This window comes from Lingula anatina, chromosome 9, assembly GCF_051362555.1.
Source record: "Lingula anatina isolate TDL-2025a chromosome 9, LinAna3.0, whole genome shotgun sequence".
NCBI classification, from domain to species: Eukaryota; Metazoa; Brachiopoda; class Lingulata; order Lingulida; family Lingulidae; genus Lingula; species Lingula anatina.
The window spans coordinates 16,292,977-16,318,851 of NC_141775.1; the positions used below are offsets into that span (position 1 = coordinate 16,292,977).

The following is a 25,875-nucleotide window of genomic DNA, read 5'->3' on the forward strand; positions in this document are numbered from 1 at the left end:
TTGATGGATAATGCACTCACCATCCGTCTCTTTTTTTTTATTTATTTACGATGAGGATTTTCCCCAATACATTTTTTTTCTTTTGAAAAAAAAGTTTCTTTCCTATTTTAGGTTGACTTCAGTCTTATAGGGAAGCAATCAATTTCACTTCAGATTGGTTTAACTAGCTCAACTATAGCATTGGATGCTCACCTGGAAATTATGTTGTGTTTTCATCTGGTTTTCTAGAAAAATGAAAAGAACATATAATTCCAAAAATTGAATTTTTGACGGCAGCAAATATTTTCACTGAAATATTCCCTTTTTTTTTTAATCAGGCTGTTGCTGCTGAATGTACTTATTTTCAGTCCGTAAAACTAGGTCAACGCAAGCATGTCGGTCTCGGAGAAACCAAATCCTAACAACCCCGTTGTTTTCTTTGATATAACTGTCGGAAATACGGTGAGAATGTGAAATGTCAAATTAAAATCGTCCCAAACTAGATAAACAATGAGTTTAGAAAAGCTTGGCAACTTGATCGTTAAAAGTGGCACTCGAAAAAACGCGAGTTGAAAGTATTGACTGCATTGTTTATGTTCGAGAATAATAATTTGAATATTTGAATGCACCGATGTAATGATGACCCGTCAGAGTAATAGTTTTTGTTTATTACAGGAAATTGGACGCGTTAAATTTGAGCTGTTTGCTGATGTTGTCCCCAAGACGGCTGAAAATTTCAGGTATAAAATACCGGTACCCCCATACACATTTGTTTCAATGTAACCATCTTAAACTTGGACAATTTATTTGTGAAACATGTTGAGGTATTTCAGTCCCACTATCTATCTCTCTCTCTCTCTCTCTCTCTCTCTCTCTCACACACACACACACACACACGGTTATTTTTCTGTGATGTACATGTTATAGTTAATAATGAGCTGTTGCTGCAGATGACTTCTTATTGTTACAAAATAGAATTATGTATGTGCATTGTACTATTACCTGTATGTTATAACTTGGTACATGTAAATAAGAAAATCTCCAAACCACTTCAGGCAGCTCTGTACAGGAGAGTATAGAAGGGATGGAGTCCCCATAGGATATAAAGGCTGCTCATTTCACAGGTACATATCTCTTGTTACTTAACAGTTAAGTTAAATTTAAATTTAATGAAAGAAAATAAAGTGCTTGAGGTTATTATTTGTAATTATTATTTTGCCAAAGTTATCATTGTTTTTTCTCAAGATGTTTATTGGGCTAAAATTATACATCTGTTTAGTCCAAAGAAGTAGATTACTCAACTAATATTCAAGTATTTTCAGTTATCACACTGCATCAGTAAGGAGAATTTTTAAAATATAATGTAATTTTTTTAATATATTTTCAGAGTAATCAAAGATTTCATGGTGCAAGGAGGAGACTTCGTAAATGTAAGTACTAGTATGGAAATACCCACAGTACATGTGGGTTTTTAATTTTCAGGTTCTGTTCACAACCAAGTTGAGCTGGGCCTAACTGAGCCACAGCTCAAATATGGGGTGACACTTTTGAAAGCATGGGATTAATAATAATAACAACAAAAACTACTATTATTATTATTATTATTATTATTATTATTATTATTATTATAAATCTAATCATATTCAGTATTAATATTATTATTATAAAGATTGTAGTATTTAATGGAACATTATTACATCTGTTTCAGGGAGATGGTACGGGTGTATGTAGCATCTATGGCAGCTCATTTGCAGATGAAAACTTCAAATTAAAACACGTAGGGGCAGGTTATTTATCAATGGTAGGTTAAACATCACTTAAGGCTGCATACTTTCTAAGGCACTATTCAGAATGGATGATCCGAGTACGTACTGATCTGCCGACTTAATATGGCATCACAGTTCAAAAGTAATGCCATTGGTTCCACACACGGCGTCGCTGCAGGGGTCTAGCAATGAAACCTTGGAGCAGCGATTTAATCCATTTAAAGGCACATGTGGAGATGGGGTGACCATCAGGAATCAGCGGCATCACTTTTGAACTGTGGTTGGCCATATTTAGTCAGTGGATCAGTAAGTGGATCATCTATTCTGAATAGAGCCTAAGGCCCCATTCCAACAGACACCATTGGTCTACATAGATAAGCTCAACTGTGCAGGACTCACTGTGTGCAATCAGCCTAAAGGGATAATAACTCTTCGTATGAGATCTATATTTCACAATAAAAACACTATAAACAACTCATACAAATATTATATATTCTGTTTTACCACAAAAACAGCAGTTATAGCTATTATTCTGATATCTGAGCTTGTCTTCAGACCACGTGACCTCCATTGATGGCTATACTATGTTATAATCTCTTCAGAGATTTTAACAAAAAACCAAACTTTTTAGGAAAAAAAACAACAAAAAAAAAAAAAAAAAAACAGGGACTAACGTTGAATGTAGAAATGGATTCATTAACCATTGGTTAGTATGGGAAAATTGTTGTTTACTCCAGGAAAATTAATTTTTTAGCCAAAACGAAGAGTTATTATCCCTTTAACTGAATGACATGCCTCCTCCTTGCATTGAGTAGAATATAGAAGAGCTGGTGATTGTAGGAGTAAATTGGAAATAAGAGGAGGTGTGTCATTCAGTTAAGCTGATTGCACTCAGCGAGAGTCCCCGTCGAGGTTGGTTGATGACAGATGGTGTGTGTAGGTATGGGAACTAAGTTAAGCTTTTGCAGTATATAGTTTATTATTTGGTCACTACAGGACTGTGCTCTTCACATGTGTCTATTCATTGAGAATATAAAAAATAACTGATTTGAAAAATTTTGAATGTAACAGGACTTTCTATTTCTTGTTTGCTGTATAAAGAAAATATTCTCAATACATGTGTCTACTTATTGTGATCTTTACAAACTGATTAAAATAATTTTGAATTTGACAGGACATTTCTTTCATTGAACGCCTTTCATTGTGTGCTGTATAAACAAAATATTCTCAGTTTAGGTGAAATGACATTTTTAAGATGAGACTAAAACTTATGTGAGATTTAATTATCAAAAATGAACCATATTTGTGAATATAATGAATTACATTTTTTTTTTTTTTTTTTTTTTTTTTTGTCTTCAGGCAAACAGTGGCACAGACACCAATGGCTGTCAGTTTTTTATCACCTGTACCAAGTGTGACTTTTTGGATGGAAAACATGTTGTATTTGGTAGGTTTTTTTTTCTTAATCAATATGCAAATTTCAGGACATGATTATTTCTTTCAGTTTGTTTCTAAATGCTGCTTTAGAAGGGACATATTCATTGTTAAGGACACAATTAATCTTTGGCTTTTACTCAAATTGTAAGAACATTTGAAAGGAACTTTGTTTCATTCCTTAGAAGCAGTTTTTGGTTTAGATTGATAAAAAACATAACCCCTCATAATTTTACAAGGAAGGATTTCTTCGAAGAAAACACCACCTGCAGAAGTGGTTCATAAAAAATATTAATTTACTTTGTCTTATAACTCTTCAAGCCTAGTTTTGCTTAATTTTTTTTTTTTTTTTTTTTTGTTATTTTTTGTTTCCTATTTTTTTGTGCATAAAAAATATTTCTCACTTTCATTGTAGGTAGAATAATTGATGGACTTCTTGTACTAAGAAAGATAGAGAATGTCCCCACGGGACCAAACAACAAGCCTAAAATTCCAGTTCAAATTTCTCAATGTGGAGAAATGTGAGGGAGTTACAAGAGACAGTGGAGTGTTTTAATTAGATCAGTGACCCATATACAGATCTTTGTAGGTCAGTGACCCATATAGATGTATATCTAGGTCATTGTGAAGGCCGGTCATTCCCAGAAAGGGGTGACTATTCACAGCTTGGGACAGAGCTGAGTAAATTCATTTCAGCATCAGCAGGCAATTGACTCAGAGCTGTAAAATGTGAAATGGACAGTAGTTGCAGAAATACCGTAGCTTCAAGTGTCAAAACTAAAAGGTAGCTATGGACTCTGCAGGAGTTAGCTGGATTTAATGCAATGTGAATTAGATGAGACAGTGATGGAAGCATTCAATGACTGTGGAACCTTATTAGAAATTTTATAGAAAATAAAAATTTTGAAAAGAATATGATGCTTGCTTACAGTGTTGTGTATATGCTTTGCTTATAAATTGATGGTAGTTTTGAAATCTTGTTATGGGTAGCCTGTGTCACAAGATGTTTTTTTTTTTTTTTACACAAATCTCCTGAAACATATCCTGCTTGCTTGGATAATGCCGTTTCTTCCATTGCATGTTGCCATAAGCTCTTTAGTGTACGTCAGTTACAATCACGGATAAACCTCTCATTAAGAAAATTGGATCGAATATCCTTGAGCTGAATTACTTGGTCACTGTCCAATATAAAGTCGTAATGATACCCTACTTGATAGAAAGTAAGACATTCCCACCCGCAGGTTTGCAGATTGATTTTTCAAGATATTCACAAAATGATATTTGCCCGGCTAATTCATTTTTTCTACTGTGTCTAGCGCGAATTTTGGCATGAGATTAACTTTCAATTCAATTCAATTTATTTCTGTACTGGTACACAGATTGTCATGACCTTGTACAATATGATATACAAATGACGATACAATACAGTTAGTGCATTACCATCTTTATATAATGAACATAAGTACTAGTAAAATTACTCATAAAATATTCTATCTAAGCAATGAGATAAACCTTGGTGTGATTATAAATTTACTATAAACATACTATAAACATGTTACACAAAAAGAATATGTTTTAAAAAAACTTAAAACCACCCTTACATAGCTGTTTACATGGCTGTTCAAGGCCAGTTTGATGACATTGATAATTACGATTAATGACAATTACATAAGATAGATAAGTAAATAAGTTACACAGATATAAATATTATATCTGTATTATAATATAATAAATATTGTATTAATTTCGTCACACAGCTGCTCTTTAATAACAAGCATCTATCTCACATATGATACTTTGGTTAACGGCTATGCGTGCTGTTATCAAACGAGCACTGTTAATTTTAACTAAACTAGGAAAATTCTTATCTGGCTGAGGAAAATATTCTGCCCAGGTAGTTTCTCTAGGTAACGTGAATTGCATTTTATGTGAAATGGGCAACTAGCGTAAATTACCAGATATTTAGTTGAGAACACAACTATAAGACGGTGGTTTCAGAGGGAGATGAAACCTCTTATTAATAACAACTCTTGTTTGAAAAACCTAACTGTTAAATGGAAAAAAATATATTCCAATTTCTCCTCCGTAAAACTCAGAAGTTCGACCAAATCGCACCAGTTTTCCACGTTCTTCATTGACTACCCGGGTCTAGGTGGCCAATCTGTAAGATATTACCCTTGACTTTTAAAAAGGGCGACCGCCCGTTAAAAGCGAACCATATGATAGAACTTTTGACTCCCTAGAGAACTCTTTCATCCAGTGGTCAATTTCAACTTACACGAAATAATACAAAAAAATACTTAAAACATATGGTCAGTGGAGTTTGAGACTGCTGCCCCAATTTTATAGTGCGAGTATCATTAATAAATTAATTAATAAATTATAATGAGTATCATTAATAAAATAATCTTTTAATGCATTTTTAGTTTATTTTACTTTTATATTATTTTTTAATTTATCTGTGTTTTTATCTACATATCTTAACAGTGCTGAGACGCATACGAGGCGCGGTTTTAAAACATGGATTACTGATTATATTTATTAAAGAGTTATATTAACTTAATTCTCATTATTCATTAATTGATTAACCCTCACCATGAATGTATCCTATCATTTTTTTACCTAACCTGACCTATTTATTTATTTATTTATTTATTTATTTATTTATTTATTTATCTTCCTGCTCAGGACGAAAGAAATAAAATGTACGGAATAAATCTAACACACGTAAAAAAATTAAATCATTCTTAAATATGGCCAGGTTAAAATATTACACAACTTTATCGCGATAACGAGACACATCTAACTAGACCTAAATGCAGCTACTTATAATTGTGTCAACTAATGACTGTGTTTTAGCAAGTAAAAACGAAGAAGGACTAAAATATTTGTCAAAGTACGTAAGGGACCAGCCAAAGAGACCAGTGTGAGGCAAAATAACTACAATGGATAAATGCTTTGTTAATGTTTTAACAATGTGCAGTTTAGTTAATAACATATATTTTCAGACATAGATTTTAAAACTAACATGACTTTATAAGAGATAAAATTAATCCATTTATAATTCCTAAATGTCTGTGACTTGGTATTTCAATCTTTCCTAGGCGGATTTAAGAACTGCCTAGAGTTCAGTCTTGCCTAGGCGGATTTAAAATCTGCCTGGAGTTCAGTCTTGCCTATGGCACATAAATCTTTATGCAAATTACAGCTCATTTTAAGCATTAATTTCTTCTACTGTAGAAGTTATAAAAAATTTGACATCTTTCTTTTTCTTCTACTTTGGTCTATAGGTTAACGTCAGCTAGGGGACTATTTTGGCAAGTGGCAGAAGAGAAAGAAGTGGAAAGAATTGTGGAAAAACTGTATAAAAAAGTAGCGGAAGTTATGATTCCTATTAGAATATAGTAACTTCATCAGCAAGTCTTTTCTAACCTCACTGATCTTTCCTGTTGAGACGTGGGCTGGCAGTTTACAGTTTGTTGTATATTAGAATAACAGGATGTCATTGTTTTTCCATGTTTCCTTCTTAAAACTATGTTTTGGTCACATTAATCATGTTTGCTTATGAACTGATGTAGAGCATGGAAAAATATGTCATAAAGTTTCCTGACTGTTCGGGTGCGCTCACATTAAACTATCGTGCTCGGTAGTTCGAACCAACTTCGCGGGAACTGCTGGTCGAACGCAATCAGATTAGTAGATTAACACTTCCATTGTGATCTCGCCCTTTCTCTCATTAAGACGGGATTTGTTCAAATTCAGTCCTGCGTGACCCTAAGGCGTTTATCAGATGCAGGATTATTTACACTAATTGCCCTGGTATAAAATATTCCCAAGCTAGTTCAGCGCTAATTAATGGCTGCGTTAATTATAAGGGAATTAGAAAGAATTCCGCGCTGACGCAGCAGCGATGATTGCTACTTTTTTATTTATTATTTTTTTTAAACTTTACTTATTTAAAGAGGGTAAACATGTTAAGCGTAAGCTTATCTTCTACATTGCCCTCTGTTACCAGTCATTCAACACTGGCATTGTCCCCTACTTCAACCTCTAATATATGCTGAGTGCTAAGCAAGGAGACAGTAGGTACCATTTTTATGATGGTCTTTGGTGTCACCCGGCTGGGGATTGAACCCACAACCTACTGCACCGGAGGTGAACACTCTACTCAGTACCATTTGAGCCATCCGGTATCGTCGCTATATCACCAATGCACGGGACTCGACTTTATTCTGCCACCTTAAGCAGAAGCAACATAAATAAATAAATATTCCTACTTTTCGGACTTTGTCCTCTTATTAAAAAAAAATATAATATTAAAATAAAACAATGAAGACCGAACGTAAGAGAGGCGATGACATGCAGTCAAAACACACGCGCTCGGTTTATTAGTTGTTTATCATATTTGTCGAGTTCATTATTTTCATGGTTTCAGCATCTTCAACTTTGTGCCATCCTATTTAAAACGTGGAATTGCACAAAATTCGTTTAAGAGAAAGCCTATGCTGCAACAGTGTAGCGAAAAACCTCTATAGCTGCAATAAGAACAGTGGACAAACTAGTCAGATCGCATTTCGGAGTATTAGTCAGAACACCGACAGGATGAGCCCGCGGTCGTCCTACAAAATTTGTTCTGGGGTATGATACTCCGAAATGCGATCTGACACACACCTTGAAAACGGGTAGTGTGGTCTGATATACCGGTTAATTCAGGATCCTAATGTGCCAAGTCTGGTAGTTGGGTAAGCCTGGGTATCTCTGCCAGTTTTGAAGATATAAGGGCCTGAAATTTGCAAAGTCCTGTTTATGGTCAAAGGTTACATTCAAGGTCACAGTAAGATTGCCGATATATGACTTTCTATTCAAGTGTCAAAAGTATCTATTGGTGTGTCTCTGCTAGTTTTTGAGTATTTTGCATTTTATTTTGAAAATAAAAAAAAAAGTATGTAGCATCGTGATATTGTATTTTGCAAAAATTGGGCAACTCCTAAACTGCATGGAAAACAAAAAATCAAAGAAAAAAGAATTGGACACCACGGAACCCTGTATAGTGTTGCGCTTGACAAGAATATCGTCGGGGGCCATGATCACCCATTTATGTTTCAGTAAGAGAATGCTATTCCACGTACAGCCAACGCAACAGTAGGCTGGTTAGATGCGAACTGGACCCAGACCCCCCCCAGTGGCCGGCTCAATCACTAGACCAAATCCTCCTTAAGAATGTGTATGGTATCCTTGAAAATGGATAACTGAGGGATAACTCTAAAAAAAAAAAAAAAAAAAAAAAAAAAAAAAAAAAAAAAAAAACAATGATCTCATTCTTTCTTTGTACCCTGTGTGCAAGCAATCATTGCAACAAACGACACAGATCTTTTCGACTCCACGCACAGACGCGACAGGTGCGTTCTCCAATCCATAAGATACTGTACAAATTGCTCAAATGTGGCTGTGATTTTTTTTTACTACGGTTAGTTTATTCTTCGGTTGTACAATCAGTAAATTTTCTTGAAAAAGTCCCTTTACAAGTTGAATAACAATGATTCATAACATGATTTTCTGTAACACTTTACGCATTGCATAAGGGGTGACACGTGTTCGTAGAGGAGTGTATAGACACGTGCAACACTTGTGTGACGTCTTTTTTATAAAACCTGACAGATTTTCTGGTCACCAATCCCAAAAGTCAGAGTGAAGCTTAAGTCGGACGTCACACGCCTGTCATCTACATGGTATAAATGCGTTTCACCAGTAAGACAAATCCAGACTGCTCCAGCTTGTGAACGACTTTGTGGCGCTTTCCTCTGCTCTGTAATCTTGTTGAGTTGTAAAAGCCATGTCGAATACGACTGAGATGTCGGTCAATGGCAGCTCACTGTTTGAAAAAGACGAAAAGAAAGAGGATATTCCTGATTTGGCTTTCATCAATCTGTTTTATTTCGTTTTTGGTGGAATCGGGTTTTCTCTCGTTTGTGTGGTTGGCTTTAGTCTGAATTTTCTTTCAGTGGTTGTATTTTCACGTTTCGAGAAAAGGACCCCGACTGTATTCCTGCTGATATGCTTAGCAGTGGCCGATAATGTTAACCTTTTAATGACGCTCTTTGACTTCAGTTTCCCGGCCATGTACCCGTATACAGGGTGGTTCGAAAAATACTTCTTTTCCCGGATGAAACACTTAAGGCTTCTGTATGGGTTGAAATATTCCCTCTTCATGATCCCACCCTGGTTAGTAGTTCTCGTTACCTCCGACCGTTATTTGCACCTTTGTTCTAAGAACGCCCTTCGAAGTGGAGCAACGGCAAGCATTAAAGTTTGGGCGTTAAGAGTTGGTGGCGTCGTGATTTTTGCCTTTCTCACCGATGTTCCGCGGTATTTCTTTGGGTCACTGCCAGAGCGTCCTTGTCCCTTGAACACAACGTCTCCAGTTTTTTGCCTCGGCGCCCCATTACCGGTTTCAGAATACCACAAAGTGTATACTGTTTTTTCTTACATTTTTGTGCACTTTCTGGCTCCTTTCATCATCGTCTTGGTTCTGAATGCCAAGATGGCTCACTACATGAGGGTTCTCGCCAAGAACCCGACCATGATTGCCATGCACAAGTTTGGCGTTCATCGTACTTTGATAAAAATGACTGTGATCATCGCTATTACCACTTTGGCCGCCTCCTTAACTGTGGCTCTCTCTAGTCTCTTTGGACTCTTTGGAAATCAGGGCCCTGGTGAACTTCGAGGCATGGTTTTCGTATACCCAGTAATAATAATGGTCTGTACACTAAGCTCATGCGTTAATTTCTTCATTTACGGTCTTTTTGGGAAACAATTCAGACGCACTTTGAAGTCGTTATGTTGCCACCGAAAGCCGAAAAAAGAAGGACAAGCTGCTCACGCTGAGGCAGAACGCAACAGAAATGCAGAGCCAGAAGGGTCAAAGCCAGGAGTGTCAGCTATCTCCACCATAGGTTCTGCTTGAGCAGGAGAGACGAGTCCTTCATTACAAGGTAAATGACCAATATTTGTTTGCGTTTGACTATTATTATAATTATTATTATTATTATTATTGCTGTTGTTGTTGTTATTGTTATTGTTATTATTAAATAGGCTGCACAACGCAAAGTAGCAAATACTGTAACTGTATTATATATATATATATATATATATATATATATATATATATATATATATATATATATATATATGTCAAAGGCCCAGACCAAATCTAGTCCAATGCATAAGAAGCCCAGATCCCCTGTTAATTACGCCCTGGCTGGGCCCAGTCTTTATGGTGTATTTACATTATTAACAGCACAATGGGCAAGTTAATTGACCTATTAAATTGGCCAAGCTGCCAGTTTGTTTGTATGGCATGTGCAGGGGATGTCTTAGATCAAGGCATATATTATGATACTTACAGGTGTGGAAAATGAGATATAGTTGCATTTCGTTACCTGTGATTTGTATCCATTTTTGATTGATTCTTTAAAATAAGAATACAAATCTGAGATATAAGTTACTCACAGAAGGTAACACTCAAAATACTGTGAAATGGTCCATCATAAAGACTTTGTTCCAGAAATTTGAACAATTTGTAGTTTAAAATAATGATTGAGTGTTACTTAAAATAGTTACAAAAAAGAGCCTGCTATTGATAAGCAGGAACTGTAGTGCCAGCCTCAACCCTAATTAGACATTTAGTGAAGTGATCAATGATGTAAAATCACATTCCAAATTGTATTCTAATGAATCGACTTTATCAGTGTTCCAAACTGGCATAGGTTATTATGTAAATAAAAATTTATTATAACTTTAGGGATTTTTTTTATATAGCTGTGCCTGCAAATAGAGTAAAGTTTTGCTATTAATCCACACTTTTCTTTGTAATTTATCCTTAAGAAAGTGCAAATATTTTCCCAAAAGGTCAACAAAACATTAAAGGGCAGACTTTTTCCTATAATCAGTATAAAATCTTGATAATTAAAATAACACACTAACAAATGGAGCCCACCTTTAATTTAACATTTCTATAATAAATGTTACTAAATCAGTCTAAGCGCCTTTTCTTTACAAATTAAACATCTTTACAAGTATCATCCTCAGATGTATTTTACAAATCAAAGATAATGAAATACAACTATATCTCATTTGCCAGACCTGTAAGTATCATAACATGTGCCTTTATCTAAGACATCCCCTGCACATGCCATACAAACAAACTGGCAGCAATTAACTTGTCCATCATGCTGTTAACAATGCAAAGACACCATAAAGACCGAGCCAAGCCAGAGCGTAATTAACCTGGGGTCTCCAGGGTTTCTTATGCATACCCGCAAGAAAACGCAGTAGATACTTCAGCGCAGTAGACTACTGCAATCATACTGCAAACATGCTTCAAATCTGCTTCGATTGGGGAGCTAATTAGCATATTTGAAACATGCTTCTATCATGCTGCTAATCTACTGCATTAATGCTCCTCTCTGTACAAACCTATGTACTTTTTGGAGTAGAATTGCAGTAGGCTATGCTGCATTTCTACTGCAAATATGCTCCACACCACTACTACTGCGTTAATGCTTTTTTGCTACTTCGATACTACTGCATTTTCGTGCGGGTAGGACCAGATTTGGTCTGGGCCTTTGAAACACACACACACACACACACACACACACACACACACACATATTGTACACAGAATTCAATTATAAAGCCCATTGAGTTCAAGCCTGATTTACCATTTTGACTTCATAAAAAAGGCGTCAGCGGCAAGATCTAGATTGTTTCACCGTTGGTAAAATGTACCTGCTCTCTCGGCAGTTAGTGTTTTTGTTTCAAAGATGTAAAATATTTACGTATTTCTTCTTTACAAAAAGTCCCAATTTTCTTTCATTTATTTATTTATTTATTTTTCCTTTCGAAAACCAGCAAGGTCAAACTTATTATATTACAAGAAGTCTATTTGTATAATTTAGCGTCGTTCACCTCTCAAGTGCCAACTCGCCATTTGACCTCAGATTTGCAGGGGTTAATAAGAGGACAGAAAACTTTTGAAAAGCAGCATGATTGTATTGTATTTAGTTATTAAAATCACTCGTTTCTTGCATGTACATTGTCAACGATCACCCCTTTTAACATAAAATTGTAATTATTATTTTTATTTCAATATGCGGGGATGTGAGCTTCTCTCACATCTTGGGACCTTTATTTTTTATTTGTGCCAACTTTTTGTTCCAATAGCTGTTGTTGTTTCACATGTTTTTCTTAATTAATATTGGTTGCACTCATTTACCTACTTTATTAATCCTGATATTAATAATATTATGGCAGTTATATAGTATGGGGGATTTACGATTATCCCCCCGTTTTTGTAACTTTGTATCTAATTATTTTTCGTCATTAATAAATGACAATTTTCAGTCATATGCACTAACTCTTATTTTTCTTTGAGCAAAAACAGAGGTTCGTTGTGCTTGTGAACTTTTGGCCACATATATATACTTTTCCTTCTCATAGGTAACTTCCAGTAAGTTATTTCTTGCAATAATGTGGCGTGCCACTATATATTGGTGATTCTAATTATCCATGTACATCTCAATTACGAGGCCTGTTTGCCATGCTATGACTTTAACGAAAGATAAGCTTTTCCTTACTTATTATGCGCATGTTCTTATAACAATAGAAGTGCGTGTTCAGTGTAATATACTCCTGTGGTAACAGCTTTGATAGATGGAAGTCGTGCAGACACACATCTGTAATAATAGCTGGTCAGATTTAAAAATAAAAATAAAAAATAAAAAAATAGTAATAATAATTATGAAGCGTAAAACTGTCGAAGCTAAGTTGAGATATTCTGAGATATTCTAAATCGCTACCCTCTTCAAGGGCCGCAGATGAATAATGTGCACTTTTCTCTTACAGTGGAGAAATTTGCCATGAATTAGTCATAGTCTTATCTGTGGACATCTAGTCTTATCTTTGGATGTCTAGTTTTAAAAAATCAATTTGTGGCCTAGGTAGAGATACTAATTAACCGTCAAGCCCTTTTATCTGTAAGAAGGAACAGTGTACAGTGCAGATAAGTAGCTTTCTAAACGTTAAATTGATACGTTAAACGTTGGATTAGATTATAGATAAATGCATTGGGAGGATCTGTCTCAATTTTTGTCACACGTTTTATCATCCCCTAACATATCAATAAAACTAGAAAAGCACTCCGAGAGCGGAGACCTCCGCCAAGGTAGCAATTTGTGATTATTGATTGATTAACGATTGATTATTGATCCAGATCACCACCAAAAACTGATCATCTGTTTCTTGGCCCACTTCTGACAGTTCCTGAAAATTCCATCAAATTCGGTCCATAAATGTTTGAGTTATGTTGATGACAGACAAACAAATAAACAAACAGGGGTGAAAACATAAGCTCCTTGGCGGAGGTAACAATGTTATAATCGCAAATTCCCTGTTTTTGTGATTAAAATTGGTGAAATCATTTATTTTCTTTAATAATCATCATATTATTTGCCTAGATATAATTTATTCTGTTTCACTGATTTTTATTTCTTTTAAGATAAAATTAAAATAAAAATATCGGCATTTGTGTCATTTTCGATGTATAATTTTCATCTGCATTGGATAAATTTTTTTTTTTTTTTTTTTTTGTTATATAGAGGTAGAGCTGATTGTGTACCTTTGACGCGTGAAGAGTTGCCTCTTTTTTCTTTTTTAGATTACGGTTTAATGTACGGACATTTAAACCATGGAGCGTCATGCTATTTAATATTAAAGAGACTTTATTGTATATTTGACTGTGGGTGAAGTAATCCGAAGACGTACACGGAATGGAAGACTTTGGCATTTCCAGTTCAGGCAGGGTTTTTATTTTTTCCTGCATCGAATGATTCGAGAGTACCCCTAGAAAGCAGACGTCCGCATAGACAATATCCGCGTATATATTGTGGACTTGTATCCACTTATTTCTCTCAAGAAATAATGGTTCACGAACATATTAATGCCGAAAAAACAGTATGACCTCCGTTGGCTGATCTAGAGCTGACACTGGTGGCATAAGCGGAACGCACATAACTGGTATTGGTGGAGTGGACAACGGACAAAAATATCCATATACACAGTGAGCAATCTTGGAAGGTAGACTTCCTCAAATAAACTATAAATAATTATTTTAAAATATGAGGAGGAACGGATTCAGTTGAACGTGTATTCACTTATTTCCCTCCAGATGAATTGATTATTCTGAAAATATCGCCTTTATGGTGAAAGCCACAGAAATACTGGTATTTCGCCGCATATAGAAACGCCGATGAAAACACGATAACCTCCACTGGCAGAGCTGAGAGTTTACTGGCATTGGTGAAATGCACAACTGACATGGCTATTTATACTCTTGATAAATAGTAAAAATCTTACTGACCTGAAAGTATATTAGAACGTCAAGAATTAAACAATAAGAAGGTCACCTTCGTTTGATGAAAAAACAAGGTGATACCTCTCGCTAAACTTCAGAGACATTGTCAGATTTGAAACTATATACCTTTGTGTTGTTACACCAGAGATGAATGTTGTATATCATATGCCGGTTACTTTGCTTAGTTTAATTCATCAATGACTGAATACAAGGCTTACCATAATAATGGATTCCTTCGCAAACCACGTAAGAAATAATATGCTCATGCACATTATTCATTTTTACATGGTTTGGAATCTTTAAATCAAGATATGAAATCACATTTTAGGAGCATCTAATATAATGGAAAATGTGAATATGTCTTTTAAGGCATCATTTATGTAGCTGTATTGCTATTTCTATTATGTTGCTCTCACCAAATGTAGATAGGTTCTTCTCGTAACAAACACTTATGTTTATTTGTTACCGTATTGTATTTGTTCACCTGGTTATAATAAATTATATGTTATGTCTACCTGATTATAATTGTATTTTTTCACTTTTGTTTTGGCACAAATAAATGAACTGGGCTAAATTGAAACGAACTAAAAGACTTACTCTGATCAAAGCGGAGCGTTTGATGCAGTTCCCCATAAATAAGTTATCATAATGATTTATCTATCAAGTTCTACTAAAACGCTGTAACATCCTATCCAAGCTCTCGGCCCCTACAGATATGCTGAGATATTATACTCCCTCTCGACCGAAACTTTTGGATCACTTTAATTAAAGATAAATCATTGATAGACTACAATAAATAAATAAATAAATAAATAAATAAATAAATAGAATTGCTCATACAACAATATGATACAACTGATCTGACGAATATTAACTTGACTACCAAACAAATGTTAACTGAATGGACAGCTTTTAATAATCAGGCTGTCTTATTTAATGGTTGCTAATGGACATTGAAACAGTCTGACATCCGCATAGCTATACCGAATGGAAGCACTCATTCATTGTCTAAAATTACATTGGAATATAAGGATTAAAATTTTAACCCCCGCCTGTACTATTATTCCTAAAAGGAATCCTAATTTGTACATTTGCTAGCCACGGTTGAAATTCCTAGCATAGTATATGAAATGATGAGTGATTGTTGAATTTGACTGGTCGATTTTCAACCCCCCACATTATTACTAATTAATAGTATCGGCCCTTACCTGAAGAAACTTGAGATTGCGACCGGTTGTGATTGGGTTATGTCATGATGGAAGTCTCGCGTGAGTGTCAAAATGGTTGCATTGCATGCGTACGAACAGGTCTGGAAAATAGTGGATTTTTTTTAATAAGCACAGAACTGTTTGTCCAAACAAATAACCGTGCACGCACGGCGATTTGGAACTTGCGTATACCATCTGACATGGCAATTTATGTAAATTACAAGTCACAAGATATTACAATCACTTTATCTACACTTAAATTGCATACATCTTGCAAACTGTTATTAATGTTGACACAAGTATTCAATTAACGCATTTAAAGAAAATATTATAACCTGGACCTTAACGGTGTTTTTCTGTCAAAAATTCATGAAATTCACAAATTGCGAGCCGAACTGCGTGATAGACATATTACATGTAGTTTCGCAAGAATAAAGATAACTGCGTTTAGAATTAAAAACCTAAATGAGGTGGACTTAACATGCAATTAATTGGAAAATCAACACTATTTTGATGGAGTATAACCATAAACATTATATAAATATGTAAAAAAAAAAAAAAAAAAAAAAAAAAAAAAAAAAAAAAAAAAAAAAAAAAACTTTCAATCTCTGAAATAATTTCCCACGTAATTAAATAAGTGAACACAGAAGCAATGGGAAACTATTTGTGAGATCACCTAAAGCAATCACAAATAATACTATGATGGCCTGTCTGCTTTGCTTGTCGTAATTTGATCTGATTTTCAGCGAAATTAACCCAAATACATTCTAACTTCCAACACATGCATATTTCACTAGACGAGAGCCTTTCCATCGGACAGAAAACTTGAAAATAGCAACACTTCCGCAACAAAAGTGACACTTGTCGGGCGATTGGGCGGGCAGCCATTTACTACACTGGAATTTATAATCATTGTATTGAACAAAGACCATTGAGCAAATTTTGATTGTGTTGTTTCACAAGAAGTCTCAAGGGTTTTGTTTTTCCTGTCTTTACAAAAGGTTCCTTGAGCAAATCATGCTTGCCTTGCTGCATAGGTATCTCATCTCCTTGAACTGGACGACAATAATTACGGGCAGAATATACTTATGGTTCGCCTTAACTATGGCTAAGACTGAACATCAATGGTATATTAAGTACTGCAATTCTAGGTAATTTTCATATTTTGTCTGCTCCTTGGTTGATGTCGAGAGGTACGGTTACACAGTCATTAAAACCTACATTAAAAACTGCCGGAAACTGTTTAATTTTTATTTTTATTCTTAATTATATTTTCAAAATAATATCTGTCACAATTTATGCATCTCAAATTTCTCCATGTCTTTTTGCTGTTAGGATCACTTTTGAACCCTTTCTTTATTTGTTTATGATTTTATTTTACTGATTTTTTTTTTTTTTTTTTTTTTTTTTTTTTTTTTTTTTAATCTCTAATACTCTTTTGATCTTATACTGTTCTCCATCCCAAATATATCTATATAACAAAGCAATTGGAGGGTTATGAATATTGCCATTTTCCTTTCCCTACGATATCATTTCTCCTTGATTTACACCATATGTAATAAAACCTCAAATTTTCTTTTGTCATAGACTTACATATCTCGTATCATTACCAAGCTGAAAAAAAAAATACTTGATAACAACTAAAATTACATGTAATGATATTAATGACAAAAGGATACAATTAAGCTACGTACAGATTATAATCTGAATCTGGTGCTACATGCGTATAAAATGGTGGACAGCGTTTTATCGGCTAAAGCGTATGAATGGTGAATAAAAGCAAGCTTTTTTAGAGTAAAAGGCATATGGCTTTGTGGAGGCGTACCTTTAAAAATAATAATATTAATAGCAGGAAAGGGAAATATTGGCAATTACGTGTGGGACAAGAGTTTCATTTGAATCAGAAGACTGCTGATAAAATACGCTTGATAACCCTCTACTTAGGCTTCGTTCACATGGAAAGTCTATTTTCTAAAAATCTATTTTTTATTCGTGGTATATCTTGTGATCACGGTCTGTGCCCTGAATATACCGCGGCGTAATTACTGGCAGCGCGAGCCAGTTACTTCAAAAGCTGTAATTAATTCTCGGCTGTGCTCGGAGGAGATTCTGATACCTTGACGCATGCGCAGTAGGAAGTTAGAAAGTGAATGGCGGTCGTGGTTGCTTTGAAAAATGTGTTTGTCGATTTTGTGCAACAACAAGACGAAGAAGATGAAGAAGCTATACACACGACAGATACGAGTGCAACCGTCATTATCCGATGGCAAGCAATGCGGCAACGGAGGATGAGATTTTATAGAATGCGAGCACAGCCGAGAATTAATTACAGCTTTGTATAAGTAACTGGCTCGCGCTGCCAGTAATTACGCCGCGGGATATTCAGGGCACAGACCGTGATCATAAGATACCGCGAATAGAAAGTAGATTTTTAGAAAATAGACTTTCCATGTGAACGAAGCCTTACTGTCAGGGAAATATTGGCAATTTTGTCTACCCCAGGAGGATTCTTTTACATGAGAGATGTGGTGAGAAAAGCGTTTAAAGCCCTCTCTACTTACTGACTATCAAAATACTGTCTTCCTCTTATTAACAACGTTATAATTAGACAAGATTATTTTCTTCCATCAACAGCTAATATTGATAGCTTATAATACCTTCGCGTCAGTGTCATCTACCGGGTATAAAAGCATATACCATTAAGACATGCTTTCAGACATCTCCGGCTTGTGAACGACTTTGAGGTGCTTTTCTTTGCACTGTACTTTTCCTTAAGTTTTAACAGCCATGAATGCGACTGAGATGTCGGTCAACGAGAGCTTCTCATTTTCTGAGAAAGACGAAAAGGAGGAGGATATTCCTGACTTGGCTTTCATGAATCTGTTTTATTTTGCTTTTGGTGGCATTGGGATTTCTCTCGTTTGTGTGGTTGGCCTTATTCTCAATTTTCTTTCAGTGGCTGTATTTTTACGTTTCGAGAAACGGAGCCCGACTGTTTTCCTGTTGATATGCTTGGCAGTGGCCGATAACATCCATCTTTTAACAGCGTTCTTTAACTTCAGCGTCCCGGCCATGTACCCTTATACTGGGTGGTTCAAAAATTTCTTCTTTTTCCGGATGAAACACTTCCGGCTTCTGTATGGGTTGAAAATTTCCCTCTTCTTGATCCCACCCTGGTTAGTAGTGCTCGTAACGTTCGACCGTTATTTGCACCTTTGCTCCGAGAACGCCCTTCGAAGTGGTGCAACGGCAAGCATTAAAGTTTGGGCGTTAAGAGTTGGTGGCGTCGTGATTTTTGCCTTTCTCACCGATGTTCCACGGTATTTCTTTGGGTCACTGCCTGAGCATCCTTGTCCCTTGAACACATCTTTGATTTTCTGTCTTGGTGCCCCTACTCCGGTTTCGGAATTCCACAAAATGTAAATCTTTTTTTCTTACGTTTTTGTGCAATTCTTGTTTCCTTTCATAATTGTCTTGACCCTGAATGTGAAGATGGCCCACCACATGAGGGTTCTTGCCAAGAATCCGGCCATGATTGCCATGAACAAGTTGGGCGTTCATCGTACTTTGATAAAAATGACCTTGGTCATCGCCCTTACCACTTTGGCCGCCTCTTTAACTGTGGCTCTGTCTAGTAGCTTTGGACTGTTTAGAAACCAACCCTTTGGTGAACTGCAAGGCATGGTGTTTGTATACCCTGTTATGGTTTTATTCAATGTTCTAAGCTCATGCATTAATTTCTTCATTTACGGTCTCTATGGAAAACAGTTCAGGAGCACTTTGAAGTTGTTATGTTGCCACTGAAAGCCGAAAATAGGACAAGCTGCTCGCGCTGTGGCCAAACACAAAAGATATGCAGAGCCAGAAGGGCCAAAGCCTGGAGTGCCAGCTGTCTCCACCATTAGTTAGGTAAATGACAAATATTTGTTTGCGTTTGACATTTCCCTCTTATTATTATTATTATTATTATTATTATTAGAGCTGCTGTTGCTGCTGTTGTTGTTGTTATTAAAAAATAAGCTGCATAACCCAACGTAGCAAATACTGTAATTGTAAAACTTTTGCCCAGTTATTATATATATATATATATATATATATATATACAGACTTGACATTTAATATGGAATATTTTTTTCGAAATAATTTTTTATCAGTTTTTTCCTATTTTGCTGACTGATAAATGAAAATAAGGATTAAAATCGTGTTTTAATAACTTCAAATTATCTCTTTGATGTCATTGTGACATCAGTTCATTAATGGAATTCGCCAGAGAAGCAAACAAAAACACATTGCCTATTCTATGTCATACGACTCCCATTAAAAGAGATATTTTGGATCTCCACATTTTCCAAATTATCGTCTGTAAAAAGGTAATACGCTCCACAAAAGACCCTCATGTCAGTTGCTAGTCACAGTAATGGTCTTGTTACGCCTGGCCTCTTCGTGGCTGTTGCCAGCGCTCTCAAGCGGCAAGGCATTTCTTGGGGGTAGGTTTTTAGAGTTCAATCTGGAATAGCATTCCAGGCATCGGTCTAAAATTGTCCAATCTGGTCCAGTTTTGTTGTAGGACATGTAGGCAGTTGTTTGGTGAGTAATGGTCTACCGAAATATTGTCTATGTGGTTCAAATGTGGCGATTTTGATGAGCAGGGTAACTGCTCATTCCCTTGGTTCTGTAAGTTATCTGCCATTAAAAGTGCTCTGTGTGAACCTGCAACCTCATCGTGCAACCTAGAATTGTTCCTAAGGTGCCCCCTATCAAATGATAGTCAAGTGGTTCCGAGATTATTCCTTTATTTGATCTGGTTCAGGTTTTCGTCGATGACTACCATTGGTGTTTTGGCACCAATGTGGAATCTACTCCAAATACTGACGCTGTCAACCACCCTTGTCACTTTAGACCCGGCATATGCTTCGTCGTAGGCCTCTTCTGGATATCTGTAAACTCTGTTTTGACTAATTGGGCGGTACAGGTGAAATCTGACCTCAATAAAGAAAGCCACGCAGTTTCAGTGTTCTACCCAGAATCGTTCATGGCCCCCAATTCATTAGAGAAACAGACGACGATGTTTTGCTGTATACAGTGGGTACTTCGGAGGTCCTTTGGTGTTCTTACCTGCTAAAACCAGTTTGGTGTTCGCTAAGGGCTTTGAAAAACGCATTTTAGTGGTAATTTACCCCTCGTCCTGAACGGACTAAGTGTTTTTTGTTTAGTTGCAGCAGCGTATCCCGAAAGACAGTGGGTCCTGTATCCTGTAGGTAAAATTTTGATACATTGGGGGTGACCTCTGTGTAGGTACATCAGTCTGGGCATTACTCTATAAAACTGTGGGGACCGTTCCGTTTGGCGGCATGATCTGTCTGGTTATGTCTGTCTTTTTCGCGCCATTCTGCCTTAGATTAACAGATTTGTAATGCACTACTTGACTCATCTTATGCACTGCAAAACTGACCGCTTGCATGCAAAATTTCAAATTCTTCTATGCAGTAGTTGCCGAAATATGGATACTTTTTTGACAGAACCAAGCTTTGCCTAAGCCAAGCTTTGATCAGCCCAAAGGAACACTACCCAATTAAATCACTGCAAATTACATAATGTAGCAGCGCAACAGGCATTAAAGTCATGTTAATTGGTAGTGACACACCTGACTGCACACTTTTACATTCACAAATCGTATATGAGATCGGAGTTTTATGAAAAAATAACTTATTTTTACCTAGGTATACCTTCGAAACTGAAATATTCCATATTAAATGTCAAGTCTGTATATATATATATATATATATATATATATATATATATATATATATATATTGTAAATAGAATTCAAGTATAAAGCCCATTGACATACAGGTTCAAGCCTGTTTTACCATTTTGACTTCATAAATTTTAAAAGCGTCAGCGGCAAGATCTACATTTTTTTCACTGTGGGTAAAAAGTACACACACTGGACAAAAGAAGTGTCACCCCCTAACTCAGAGTAATAAAAGTAGGCAGACCTTGGGTACTTATAATGCCTGGTCTACTTATAATGTGACTAATGAGTATAAAACCGCTACACCATGGAATTGTATTGTTGGTCTTGTACAAGTAGTAAGAGACGAGGTTTTCAACCTGCATTTTCGGAGGAGGTATATACTTTTAATGTAATTTTTTTAGTGAACCTTGAACCTTTTGAGGAGGAGTGTACTTTCAATGTAATTTCTTAGTGACCCCTGAAGCAGAAAGAAGGCTTTGCAAGCGAATTTAAATGACAATCATTTTAGTGTAAACGAGGGACGAGCAAATTCTAATGATGATTCAATAAAACCTAGAAGGTTTTTTGTTAAATAATTGTATACCGAGCAAAGAAACGTAAAGGAGGGGTTTGTATGGTTATTTTAGCTATATTTAATTTCAGGAGTTATTGGAAAAAGTTTTTTATTATTTATTTTATTGAAAGGGCAATTTGAAACCCTTTTTTCTAGAAATGCGCAGAAGAATGCGTTTGGTGCGCCCGCACCCGTCTCGTGTTTGTGAATATACAGCTGAATGCGCTAAGGCTTGCATGAGCTAGAAACCTCTTGAAAATATTTTTTGAGAAGTTTTATACATCCACAGAAGAACGCGTTTGGTGCCCGTGCGTCTGACCTTGTATGTAAAGCGCATTAGGTCATTGAAAAGAAAAAATAAATACCGCTGATCCTTGTATACATATTTTATTTAAAAGACACTAGATATCTAAGGGTTCAGTAGATACTCCATCTTCTAGCACTTTTCGTTTAGAATAGAAATAACTAAAGGCGTCTCTGTGTTGAAGATACGAATACATAGTATTGTTAAATAAACGTATCCCCCTATTGACGCCACTACCGCTTTGTTTATTTAAAAGTACATCTAAATACTTACTTTTATCTATGTTATTACTATTTCTATTGACCCCTTTGCAGCTAAATTTCGGGTCGGTGTTTTCCCCGAAACAGTAGTACGTCTTACTACAGAGACCAACGATACCGTCACCGACCCACTCGGCTTTAAACAACCCGGGCGTGCGTTTGTCGTAGGCTTCGTGTTCTGGGGTATCAGTACGCGGAAACCACAGATGTTTCTCGGCTTCGTACTGCACTCTCATGTGAGGTTTAACTACTTCTTCTAAGCTTTCCGCCGAGAAGGCGATGTACGCGGAATCCGTGTCCATTTCGCAATATTGGAAATCGGACGGATCCACGAATTTCAGCATGAAGTCGTAGTAAAACTCTAACATGCGTAGCTTGGCGTACTGATACACCATCACGCCTATCTGAAGAGGAAGGTCGAATTTGATGATTTTTTTGTTAAGCTCGACCTCGTACGCGTTTTCGCAAATTTTATCTAAACGCCGAAAACGGTGACTGTTAACTTTTTGTGAGGCTTTTGCCTCGCCGCAATATTGCACATCTCGGTGCTTTTCTTTGTTGGTCACCGTTTTCCCGTAGCCCGAGTTGCCGATCAGCTTCATGGTGTCGGCAACGATAGCTTTGGTCTTGTCCCTGTCTCCCTCCCTGCGAGCGTCACTCACGGAGTTTCCGAAATGCTCGAAACAGGCTTTCGGGGTGTACTCGACTACCTGGTGGATGCGCGTCACGCGAAGACCGTGGTTTAGGTACCATTTCAAAAGCGGGGTCGCCAAAACAATTTATTCGCCGAAAAAACTCCCGATCAACGAACGTCTCGGGACACTCATGATGCGGTTTTCTTCAGCGAAACGTTTCATGAAAGGACCGATGTCGTCGCGGGAAACGGTTGTGTTTTTAAAAATGGGCGGCATTTCGGAAAATTTTGGTCTAAGTTCGGGCGGGACTTCTACGTCGCACTCGACGAATCCAAACAGATTATCATTGCGAATTGCGTCTAGGATCTCGCCGAACGTGAGCCGATACTTGTGCTCTGTGGGAAGCGTGTATTGTGTCACGAAATGCTTCACTTCCCCGCTTTCGCGTTGAAGTTTTTTCCACTCACACTCCCACATTTCGACGAGATCGTAGCCGCATTCCCGAATGTACTGGCTATTAATTTCAGTTCCGATGCGTAAAGATTCCATAGTGACCTTTTTTGTGTCATTTATTTCTTTGTAGGTGCCATCTTTGTTTCGGTTTAAATGGCACCGATGACCGTGAAAATAACACCCGTGGTACTGATACACGGTCTGCGTCTCTCGACAAAACCCATCCACCGGTAGCTGACGGTACCCGACGCGCTTTTCCGTACCGTTGAACTGATGTCGAATGCGAATATTGCTCGAATGAGCGACCCAGTCTAACCACAACGTGGCCTCACGGCCTCGCGGGTGAGAATATTCACGCGTATACTCGGACTCTTCGCGTCTGCGTATAAACGTACCCGTGGGCATGGGTTGCATCAAACACCACAGGTACAGGGCATTAGCGTCGTACCCTACGATCTTTTTGCACAGCTTGGGAGCTTCGGATGTCGCCTTTCGAAGAAAGGTCTTATTCCTCTCGTGGTAGCGATGAAAGATGATGCTGGGACCGCCTACGATAGCGTTTTTTAGAAGGTAGTAAAGATCGCTGTGCTTATCGTCGAAGAGAGTGAAAAATGCGTCTCCTACGTTTTGAAACAGGTATTTCAATGTCAAACCTGGTACACTAATACCATCTTTAAACATATCAATACCCCTCTCAAGGTAGAAGGCGAACATTTTATCCACTGCTTCTAACATTGGCTCAACGTCTTTGTTGTTATACCACTCGAGGAAGTCGCGCATTGTTTGCATCTGGTTTTCATGCCAAACGCGTTGACACAATGCGTAATCCTCCTCAGTGATATTACTTTGTTTTAACTTCGAGTAAAACGCTTCGCGTGGAGGGAGACTTGCACACTCGAGTTTGTCCAAAGAGTCCATCCACTCGTAAGGGAAGAACCCCTTGGACTCGGCACACTCGAAAGCTTTTAAAAACTGACTATAGCTGCATCCGGGAGCCAAATAGTTGCAGATGTCTAAGATTTTTAGGCGTTCCGATTTTAACACCATGAAATTGTTGTTGCGTTTTACGACAAATTTCAAGGTGTCCAACAACAACGGAAAAAAACAGCGTTTTCATGGCGTTAAGGTCGTAATGCCCACTGTTGAAACCTAATACGGGTAATTCCATTAAATATTGACTAAATCTACGGCTAAGTTTTGATAAGTAATGTTTGTTTGTTAAGGTTTCTTCATCTTCTTCCATGACTTCACTTTCCTGTATCGTTTTTTGAATGTTTTGATCTATTTTTTCGTTAAGTTTTTCGAAGATCCAGGCAAACTTGTTGGTAAGAAGTTTTTCAGCCGCGCGGCTTATATTCTGCAATATTTCTAGGAACTGCTGCACGGCTAGCGCGGGATTGTCATCGGATACGATGCATTCCGGCTTCGTGTGACCAGGCACGTTGCTGCACACGCTGACGCTGAGGAAACGATGTTCGTGTTCTAAGCTCAGCTTTTCGCTGTGCTGCGGCTCCTCCGTACGGGGTAGCAGACACTCGATGTCGAAAGTCGCCCGATATCGATAGTATCTGTCTTCCTTGGGGACGAAAATGCCCTCATCTTCGAGGAGGTCGAATACGGTGGGCTGGGGAGCGTACGCCTTGCCGGGAAAACGGTGCTCTACGAGGACGTCGCAGGTCCGTTCGTGGCGCTGAAGGGACCATTTGCTCTTGAACATTTTGCTGCACCTCGAACAGCAAAACGAGCGGCAGTATTTGTCCACGTCGCTGATGTACGAAAAATGATTTTCGTGCACGTTCAGCGACATGGTGTCCTTGTGCTTGCCCGTTGAGCGACGAACGAGTTCTGCAAACACGTCCCCGTCTTCGTTTTGCTGCAGTTCGTACACGACGATGTTTACCTCGAAGAGGTCTTCCACCTTGTGCAGTCGATGGAGCGCCACGCCTTGGAAACCTTTGTGTTTGCATTTTCTTTTGCTTTCCCTGTACTTATCAAACAGTTTCTTCGTTGTTGTTTCCAGTCCTCTGACGGATGAACCTTTGTGCAAGGCGAGGCATCGAAAGAGGCAGAGATTGTCGCGGTACGTTTTTCCTCGGTTGTTTTTTTGCAGGG

At 37.2% G+C, this 25,875-nt stretch overlaps 1 protein-coding gene across 1 annotated transcript; it reads left to right on the top strand.

The window, feature by feature from the left end:
* The first annotated feature begins 320 nt into the window (after positions 1–320).
* LOC106152371 (peptidyl-prolyl cis-trans isomerase H-like) lies at positions 321–4,092 on the top strand. Its single transcript, XM_013525920.2, has 7 exons — positions 321–441; positions 655–719; positions 1,035–1,103; positions 1,367–1,409; positions 1,688–1,780; positions 3,105–3,192; positions 3,595–4,092. Exons 1-7 carry the CDS (start codon positions 373–375, stop codon positions 3,702–3,704), a joined length of 537 nt encoding a protein of 178 aa, XP_013381374.1. The 5' UTR covers positions 321–372; the 3' UTR covers positions 3,705–4,092.
* Positions 4,093–25,875: the final 21,783 nt, after the last annotated feature.